Consider the following 9,784-nt stretch of genomic DNA (forward strand, 5'->3'; position numbering starts at 1 on the left):
ACTACATGCTGTAAACACACACTGCTCGCTAATTCACGAACGTTTCTGTGTCTCTGAGTCTCATGCATGTCACCTTCATTCCCCCTTGTTAAAGTCTGACTTCATCTGTATGTTATTGTTCACCCAGCTCTTCCAGTGGCTCCCAACCTTTATCCATCCTTTCCTAATGGGGCCCCTTGTCTATTATTTAGTGAACCCCTGACAAAGGGACATATTTTCTGGATATTTCATATTATATTCCAGGATTCTGCTAATGGGCCCTCCTACCTGACCCGTAAGCCTTGTAAACTGTTGGCCACACCTGACAGTCAGTGCTCCCACTACCATCGTCCCTCCTTTAAAACAGTGTGGTTCCTTCTCTCGTCTAGCAATAAGTGGATATACAGAACAGAATGAGGTATAGACATTATGTACTGAATAGAATATTTTCTATAGAATCTTAAGATGAGTGAATATTAGAAACATAAATTAGAAATAACACCGAGCTTTGGCTCTGCTGTCTGGTAATTAGTCCAGTCCTCTTATATAATAATATTATAGAATGAGCTTTGGCTATACAGTGTAAACAGACGTCTGGCTGCAGCTTTCAGTCTCACAATATCAGGCCTCTCAAATGGGCTCCCCAGATTTCCTTATATACATTTTCAAATCTAAAATACTATTTATACTATGGTGGTATATTATGGTACTTGTTGGTTATCATTTACTGAGAGATGTGCAAACATATCCCGCAGTATACCCTCCTAATCAACATTTAAATTCAGTATTTAATCAATAGTCAATGTCAATGCTTTCCATCTTATAGTACAGAGTTGTAACTAAACATGGCACTGGGAGCTGTAGTGAGACATAAGGACAGAGACATGCACTAGAAGCTGCACATCAGCTTAACCTTACTGTTATGTGCTGACATTAAACACAAGTTTACCTGATTCCTGTTCCCACAATGGTGTTTTGTCTATTTTCTTGAGAGGTAGTTCTGTTCATCCTCTCCCTATGCAGTGTGGGTAGTGAACGTACAGGGCTGACCGGCTCTGTATTCAAAACTGTACTGTGAACTCAGACTGCAAGACGTTTGTGTAAACCGAGTGATTTGGATGAATTTTGAGCAGATTATTTCCTGTTGAGGGAAGATTGTATACAATCTTCTGTCTGTATTATGTATTTATTTAATATTGATTTAAATATTTTTTACAAATGATACATACATACTTCTGTTGCTTCTGTTACAATAGACCAGACTTTGACACAATAACAACAGCCTTTGACTGTACTAGATTATTTTGACAAATTAGCTAGATGAGTTAGTAATGGAAGATAATAGCTAATCAAATGTAGATGTTGTCAGATTTGGTAGCTGAAAATGTTTATTGCAATAAAAAGTATTAAAAAACAACTAATTGCTTTTCAGTATCAACTACTGTACTTTGACATGGCTAACTTTTGTTGTTACACTGCATTGCCTCCACACAGCTTACATACATATGACATCAGTTCTAAAGATCACTCTTTACTCTCCCTCTCTTAGAGAAAAAAGAAGTGGTGCCAAAGCCAGAAATTCTGGATGAGGTCGTCTACCAGACACCCCACACCAAAACTGTCATCATCTACAAGAAAGACTTTGTCCCATACAGCACAAGGATCTACAATTTCATTAAATCCTTCAGCAGTGAGCCTGGGAGTGGAGACAAATAGTTGCATCAGCAGTGCAAAGGATGATGGGACACTGACATTAACAAGAGCATTTCTTATAATGCCCTATGAATTTTCGCTTTTGTGTGAAGACATTATGTTTATTTGTAAAATAATCTCCAGCGCAGTATCCACCTGTCCAGGTGTGAGGGAGCCGCCATAATGGACTGTCGACACGTTATTTATAATTAAATGTACTACGAGGAGTTTTTAACTGCTTATGAAACAGTCTCAATTCAATACTGATGCTTCTATATGACCGATGTGAACAAACATAACCCGCAGCAAGAAGATTAACTGTGTCTGTATTGTAAGTCTTAATGGTCGATTTGGATTCCCCTTGAAATCAATGAAATGAGATAGTGGAAGCACCACCGCTTTTGTCCACAGGGGTCGCCAGAATCAATACAGAAGTTCCTTGAGCTTCACCCGCCTTTGTCCACAATAAGCAGTTTCCACAAGCACTAATGATGTTCAAATAAACTCATGTTGTAATATACTGTGTACTCAGGTTTCCTCTAGTTCTTTGAGCAGAGCAGGTATGGTACCATACTACCATGACCAGTAGGTTCCCTTAATTGCTTCATTCAGTGAAAGGAACTATAATGAAGGTGTAAGGAGTGTTTGTGGTTTCATGCTATTGTTGTGTCATGTGACAGTCCGTTAACATGCTGTTTGACAAAACTGTATGTATTAACATGTAGCAGTTTTATGTAGTAGCCGCCCAGGTGGAGCTATTTGATACACAGTTGGGTGTTTACACTGTTTAATAATGTATCACATGTTATATGTTCATTATATTCTGCAATGACAGCCACATTGGCTTCAGTGACTTGAACAGAGAGCATTTTGTCCCGGCCCACCTCCGAAAGAAGCAGAGGATGTGTCCTGCGTGTTTCGGCCACTAGATGGAGACAACGCCCCGCCCACACAGTGAGAGCTCAGCGGAAGTTGTGTGAGCGTGCTCCCCAACACAACCAAAACAATGAAAGCTATCATTCAGCGGGTCACCAAGGCGACTGTAACAGGTAAGCGGCTGCTTTGGACTGAGCGGAACTGCCATGCTGTGACGCCTTTGATAGTGTCGCCAAACCGTCCGCTTACAGGCTAATAACCTCCATTTATTAACGCTGACCACGCATTTTAGCTAACCAAGCTAGGTTAGCATTAGCACTCCCAGCGAAACGAATGGAGCTCCAGAGACAGCCAGGCGTGTCTCTGTCCGGAGACAGGGCGCTGCTGGCTGGGTGTTGTCCTCTGGAAGTCCGTGGTACTGACAGCTGAAGGACAGTCCCGACTGCTGGCTGCTGTGCTCCACACACACTGATGTCATTCAGTCTGTCACCTGTCAATGAGCAGCTCACTCACTCAAGCCTCTCCTGTTTTCCTGCAGTGGGAGAAGAACAGGTCAGTTCGATAGGTCGAGGGCTGTGTGTACTGCTGGGTATATCAGTGGAGGACACCCAGAGGGATGCCGACTACATGTGAGTATGTGCGGAACTTGTTATATGGACCCCAGTATGCAGAACTATGTAACTATGCACATGCAAAAACTGCATTGGATTAGCATAAAGTGGAGACTCATGGGTACCCAGAGAGACCCTTTTCATTCAGGTATCTTGAGGGCAGGGGTCAAGGGATCACTTTACAAAATGAAGCATAGTACGTTTGTATGATTGTTAAAAATGATTTAAAAGAAAAAAACACCAAACTGACAGAGAACTGTACAAAAGTAATAGTATAAAGTATAAAAACAGGAATTCATCCACATCACTCGTTTTACACAAACTTCTTACAGTTACTAAGTACTACTTCACTATTTTGGGTCATTGCATAGTTTTGAATATAATATGAAATATCCATAAAATATGTCTCCTGAGCAGGGCTTGTCAGTTTATTTAATAAGAGGAAAGTGGAAACCACAGATACAGAGAACTCAACTCTTGTTGTAATAGATTACATATCTCAGTCAAGTTCCAAGTTGATTTTCATGTTGTGGCATGAACAGCATCCAGTGTCTGCCTGGAGGGTAAGTACAGACTTCAATATTAATGAGACAAAACCCATTCCAGTGTGTCCTTTCAGATAAAGCCAATACGTTCTCTGCCATTATGTGATCAGAATGATTGTCCCAATTGCAGATGAGTTGATCCCTCATGTTTTTTTTTTCCTAGCGTACGGAAGATCCTGAACCTGCGGCTGTTTGAAGACGCGAACGGGCGAGCGTGGAGCAAGAGCGTCATGGACCAGGACTTTGAGGTTCTGTGCGTGAGCCAGTTCACACTGCAGTGTATACTAAAGGGCAACAAGCCAGACTTCCACTCAGCCATGCCTGCAGAGTTGGCCCAGCCCTTCTACAACAGCATCCTGGAGAACATGAGGAGTGCCTACAAGCCAGAGCTCATTAAGGGTGGGTGAACAGATGACTTAGCCATCTTAAATGTCCCACTTTATTGTCCTACAGCAGTGTTCCTGCTGCTCTTAGAGGAAAGCTAGCAAAGCACTAAATTCAGGCTTTTCAAATTCAGGCAGATTTAGTAAAATCAGTTGAATAATTGTCCCATTTGTGCAGTTACTGCTAAACATTTTTAATGTCAGCCGTAGGTTACGTGTTGAGTAGCTGATAGCCAGCGTTTATTTCTGAGGAATGTGATGGACTTTGTGAAATAAAAGTTGAAAAATTGCATGAATTTAAAGGCTTATTGTGAAAACTGTGGAGGTCAAAACGAGAGGGGTTGTTTACAGCTACTTGCTTCCGCAGCTTATTAAAACAAAAGTGTGGAGGGTCACCATTATCACCACTCACTTCTAAATTTGGATCGGCGCCCAGTCCCCCGGCTGTTTACCCGCCTCTATTCCCATCTTAGCGTAAGGTTATGGCTTTTTTCGGCTGTGGGAGGTGCGGATTATCGGCACTGTGGCGCGGTGACGGTGGCAGTGAATTGGGTCAGCCCACCGGGGAGCAGGTGCGGAGAACACCTTGTCCCAGCAAGGGAGGCATAAGGCTTCCTAATTAGCCCCCTCCCCTCCAGAGAGGAAATATGATGATGCAGCGCCTTTCCGCCGCGGCCCACAGCTTCATTGTGCAGATGGTGTCATTAATCTCGTGGACCCAGTGGAAGAAAGGAGAACATTTAAGTTGAAACTTCCTGTCCTCCTACAGCCCCTTCGTCTTTTGTCCCCAATGTCTCAAGGCTCCACATTATCCCACATCCTATGATGCAGCACACACTGTCAGTGCTAAACAAATTCCACTTGTCTTTACCATTAATATTAGGACGTGTCACTTAGTAAACTGTAGTCTGACTGTGGCAGTGATGCTAATAGATGAAACTTGGGGTTATGTCTTTGATTTTCAGGTCTCGGTTTTAATGGCTTGTAAGACCTGTCTCTCTCTCTGTTTTGTCTTTTGTTTCTAGACGGGAAGTTTGGGGCCTACATGCAAGTCCACATTCAAAACGACGGACCTGTTACCATTGAAATTACTTCACCCTCTGGTCCCACAGACCCCAAACAGGTACGTTATCGAGTAGGACGTTTTGGACAAAGTAGTTTGACAGAAAAATCTTAACTCAAGGGCCACTTTTTGGCTCTCTACTGGAGCTTTCATCTCTTCCATACAGGGTGGATGATGTTTTCTCAGTTGTCATGGAGATGCAATGAAAAGCTCAGAAAAAAAGCTAGTAAAGGGACCTTAAATGAACTGTTGTTTTGTTAATCAGTTAATCAGAGCAGTTATGTAAAATGAACTGGTTGTCACTCTGCCACTGTACTGCTGGACTTTAGCTGCATCCCTCTACACAACTTGAATTCATGCATGAAGTGTCATTCAACTGTTCATGGACTCATTTTATTTCTCATTTTAAACCACTAGGTGGTGATATTTACTCTTCAGTCGTGTGCAGTGGCTCGTGTTTCTCATGTTACATGTAGAGCACAGGGTTGTTTTTTGAAAAAATGATTTTAATGAGGCCTTTTTGAAATTGTGGTTTATTTTCTGCTACCACTGACCTTGTGTGTTTAATTATGTAGGTGTAAATGTCACATCGGATTTGAGTCCAAAACTAATATTGATATTTCATAGTTTACTTTTTTTTTTAAACTACATAAACACTATTTACTGTTGGAAAAACAAACCTAATGTGTAACATAAAATATAACAGTACATTGTATACTATAACCTTCAGTGGAAATGAAATAAGTGTCCATAACAACTATAAACAACAACACAAATAAATAGAAAATGTATTTAAGTATTTAAAGTGAGACTCAAAAATATAATAATACATGCAATTATCATAACTATGAGACACATTAAATGATGTAGTATGTGATGTGTGCAAGCATGTATTATGACCATTAAAGCTGCACTAATCAGTATTACAATGAATCAAAAGACTGTATAATATGAAAAGTATCGCTCATAGCATGGAAGACACAGAAAATTATCAAAAACTCTACAGTTTACTTCTGTTAATACAATGCAAAATAGACAAAAAAGAACTTAAAAAACCCAGACAGTAACCAGCATGTCCTTGCCAAGATTGATGTTTGCCATTGCCACCTCTTCCATAGCCCTGTGGAAATGGACTGATTCATTCAGTGTTCTCACTCAGTCACCCCCACGGTGAAGCTGAAAGCACACCCGATTTGGCTTTGTCGGGTTTACATCTGTGTGTGTGTGTGCACGTGTGGGTGACAGGGCGTTATGTGTAGGCTTCAGATGATTGGCAGCACAAGCCCACATGCACAGGCTTTGGGAAACTCGCTGTTGCCACCTCACCCTCTGCAGTACCTGTTCCTGTGGGAGCCGACGAGGCCTGCTCCCAGCATGCTCATCCTGTTCTCTGTTGACTTCAGCATACTGTATGCCTCAGTGTCAAACAAAGTGTTAAAAAGGTTAATATTGTATCATTTGCAGTGCATACTGTGCGGCAGGTCTGGCTGTTAATTGGATTTGCTGTTCTTCTGGAAACGAGGACATGTGTAACTCTGTAATAAATAGTCGATTAATAGATAAGTTAATTGATGTCCTCTTAGGTTTCTGAGAACTTATGAATGGCATGGTGGAGTATCAAACCTCAATATGGTTTTAGTACTGACCAGATATGTCCAGAGTAAAATGATTTGAATAATTTTAGCAAACTAAACTAAACTAGTCTTAAAAGTGCCAGTGACTATTTTATTGAGGCAGTTGAGTTCTTGTATGGCTGGTTGTGTTTTGATAACATTTAAAGGTCCAGTGTGTATGATTCAGGAGGATCTATTGACAGAAACTGAATATAATATTTATAGCTATGTTTTCATTACTGTTATACCTGACTATAATATTATTAGGAAATCTTTGGATTTACCTTAAAATGAGCCATTTTTATCTACAGAGGGAGTGGGTCCTCTTTTATACGCCATGTTGAACCACCATGTTTCTACAGTAGCCCAGAGCAGACAAACCAAACACTGGCTCTAGACAGGGCCTTTTGCGTTTTCTGTGAGTTTTGCGGCCACTGTAGTTTGTGCAGCCCATAGTTTCTCCTCCACGCTTGGTTGAGTCAAGTGATTTCAGTCGGTTGCAATCTGCAATCTGACTTTTAAATACCACTAAATCCTGCACACTGGTCCTTTTTAACATTTTTTAAGTTTTGCTTCTTTTGCTAAAGGTTTTGTATAAAAAGGTTTACAATTCTCAAAATAAAGATATGGAAGGCGTAATCTAAAGTCCTGCTAGCTGCTGTGTGAGGCTGTACATGGGCATACAACAATGCTTTGAGCTAAATGCTAACATGCTCAGTGTGAACATGCTGATGTTTAGCAGGTAATTGTCATCATGTTTACCATCTAAGTTTAGCATGTTATCATACAGTACAGCTAAAGCTGATGGGTATGTCATTAGTTTTCAGATATTTGGTCATAAACCAAAGTAATGGCTAAATTGGAGTTTTGACCTGATGGCGGCACTGGATGAATTATTTAGGCATTTCCAAAAACATTAGATATGTCCTCTAGGGATCTTAATTGCCTGTGGCAAATTGCCCGGCAATCCATCCAATAGCTGCCAGGACCACCAAAGTCAGTAGGCTTCATCCTCTGTCAGATCTCATGGTAATCGTTAGTAGTTGTAGAGACGTTTCAGTCTCGAGTGAGGTGGTGGATGGACTGCATCCCTAAAGCCATGCAGGGTTAAAGGAAGTGTTGGTATCGGGCATTAGTACCATAACCTTAGGGTCATATTGGCAATGATGTGACCACACCTGGCCGTAATAGGGTGTGTTTGTATTTACCTTTTTGTAAATGAAATATATTTCTGCAAGTATCTGAATATCTCTATTTACATAAACCATCATTTCTAGACAGCTGCAGTATTTACAAAAAAGCTACATTTCCCTAGCATTGATAAAAGTACAAACTAGAAGCCAAGTAATGAGGATATTAAACCATTTAAATGTAAGAACACTTCTAAGCCTCTCAGTAACAGGGATACACCTCTGTCAGCCTCTAATTCCACCCGTACGAAAAAAGTTCATATATCCATCTTCCTGAAACAATTCTGGTCACTTCCGTGGAACTCGGCTAACATCCTTATGCTTTGGCTGCTCTCCCCTTGGTGGGCTTGGTTGCTCGCCCAAAGGGAGGGATATTAAGCAGTCCTCAGAATTTTAATCTTGTCTGTTTGGGATGTTTTGCTGTGGGGCCCGAGGAGCCAAAGCCAAGGCCGAACATGAGGGATATAAGGCCAGCCAATAGGCTAAGCTTGGCACAGGGGGGGAAAATGAAGCAACGGCCAATAGACACTGTCCCTTTCTTTCCATGAATCAGGGATTTAGTCCACTGCAGGGTCAAGCGGCCAGCAAACAATGGTGTTATCCAGAGCAATGAAAATCATCCTGTTTGGATGTTCTCTTTGGGAACGGACGGGATCAATGGCAGAGGGGTCTTGAGTTTTTCTGTTTGTTCACCTGACTGCATTTTGTTTTGGGGTGTGGGCTGAACATCAACATACACAGAAATTATGTTTGGTCATGTTAGGTCAGGTTTTTATGGGGCTGGGGGTCAGAGTTTTGGGTTTGAAAGTAGCTTTAATATGGCAAAAAGAAGCCTGTATGTTTGTTCACAGTGTCCACTTTGTATTACGATGTTTAAAGTATGCATCTCCCTAGGTTTTTATGTACCAGATGTTATATCATCAACAAAGACAGTAAGCCTGGTTTGATACTACAGCATGTTAATGGGTTCAAATGGGAATAACACTGAATTTCTTTTGTGTTCTTTGAATAATGTAATGTCTTATGCAATGCTTTGGATTTTTAAGATGACATTTAGGTCATAAATATTTACCCCGCAGCCATAAAAGTTTTAGCATCTGTGTTTACAGGCCTTTTAGATGACTGGTAGCATAACTACTTCATCATGACTGTTGTGGTGTTTTATGGACCGTGAGGAATACAATGAGAAAATAAGTAGGAGCGGGTTTGATTGGAGTTGTGACTAGTTGTGCTGAGTGGCACTGGGAAGGGCTATTTTGGAGTGTGTGAGAGGCAGTGCATGCAGTCACAACAATAGACTCATTGAAGTGATCATATGACAACTCAGAATAGCTCTAAATGAGGAGAGAATAGAAGTGGTCGTGTATTCACAAAGACGAGTCAGATGTGGAGTGTTGGTCGGGCGCTGATGTGTTTCTCCTTTGTTTAATTAATTATACTAATTCGCATGCATGCTGGGACCTTTGGGTGAATACTGAACGTACTGCAAAGGTCATGATCTGCAAGTCATGATGCAGCACGTTCATGGTGTGTGCCTCTGCCCACTGAGCCACCAGGAGACCCAGACTGATAAGGTTTCAGTTACAGTTCAGCCAAAGAAGCATTTCTATTCTATTTTACAACTTTACTTGTCTCAGCTTTACTAGCAGAGATTTTTACAACAAAATTGTGAATGTCACACAGTTATTTGATACATAAACATCTAGGGTGTAGTGGCATATAGCAGATTGCAACCAACTGAATACCCCTCACCTCACTCTACTGTTCTAAACGTGTTGGAGAAACTATGGTGGCCTTGAAAATTGCAAAAAATGCAAAATGCCCTATCTAGA

The 9,784-nt window shown here is 41.1% G+C and overlaps 1 protein-coding gene across 2 annotated transcripts in view; it reads left to right on the forward strand.

The window, feature by feature from the left end:
* Nucleotides 1-2,602: 2,602 nt before the first annotated feature.
* Nucleotides 2,603-9,784, forward strand: part of dtd1 (D-aminoacyl-tRNA deacylase 1) — a 14,549-nt gene continuing 7,367 nt past the window's right edge. For both annotated transcript variants that reach the window (XM_035660048.1, XM_035660049.1), the window contains exons 1-4: nucleotides 2,603-2,720; nucleotides 3,086-3,176; nucleotides 3,867-4,102; nucleotides 5,112-5,209. In XM_035660048.1, coding sequence (XP_035515941.1) covers nucleotides 2,678-2,720; nucleotides 3,086-3,176; nucleotides 3,867-4,102; nucleotides 5,112-5,209 — 468 coding nt within the window. In that variant the 5' untranslated portion in view covers nucleotides 2,603-2,677. The remainder of the gene's footprint in view (nucleotides 2,721-3,085; nucleotides 3,177-3,866; nucleotides 4,103-5,111; nucleotides 5,210-9,784) is intronic.

The sequence above is a fragment of the Morone saxatilis genome, unplaced genomic scaffold, assembly GCF_004916995.1.
Source record: "Morone saxatilis isolate NCDOM2014 unplaced genomic scaffold, NCSU_SB_2.0 Contig17, whole genome shotgun sequence".
In the NCBI taxonomy this organism is placed as follows: Eukaryota; Metazoa; Chordata; class Actinopteri; family Moronidae; genus Morone; species Morone saxatilis.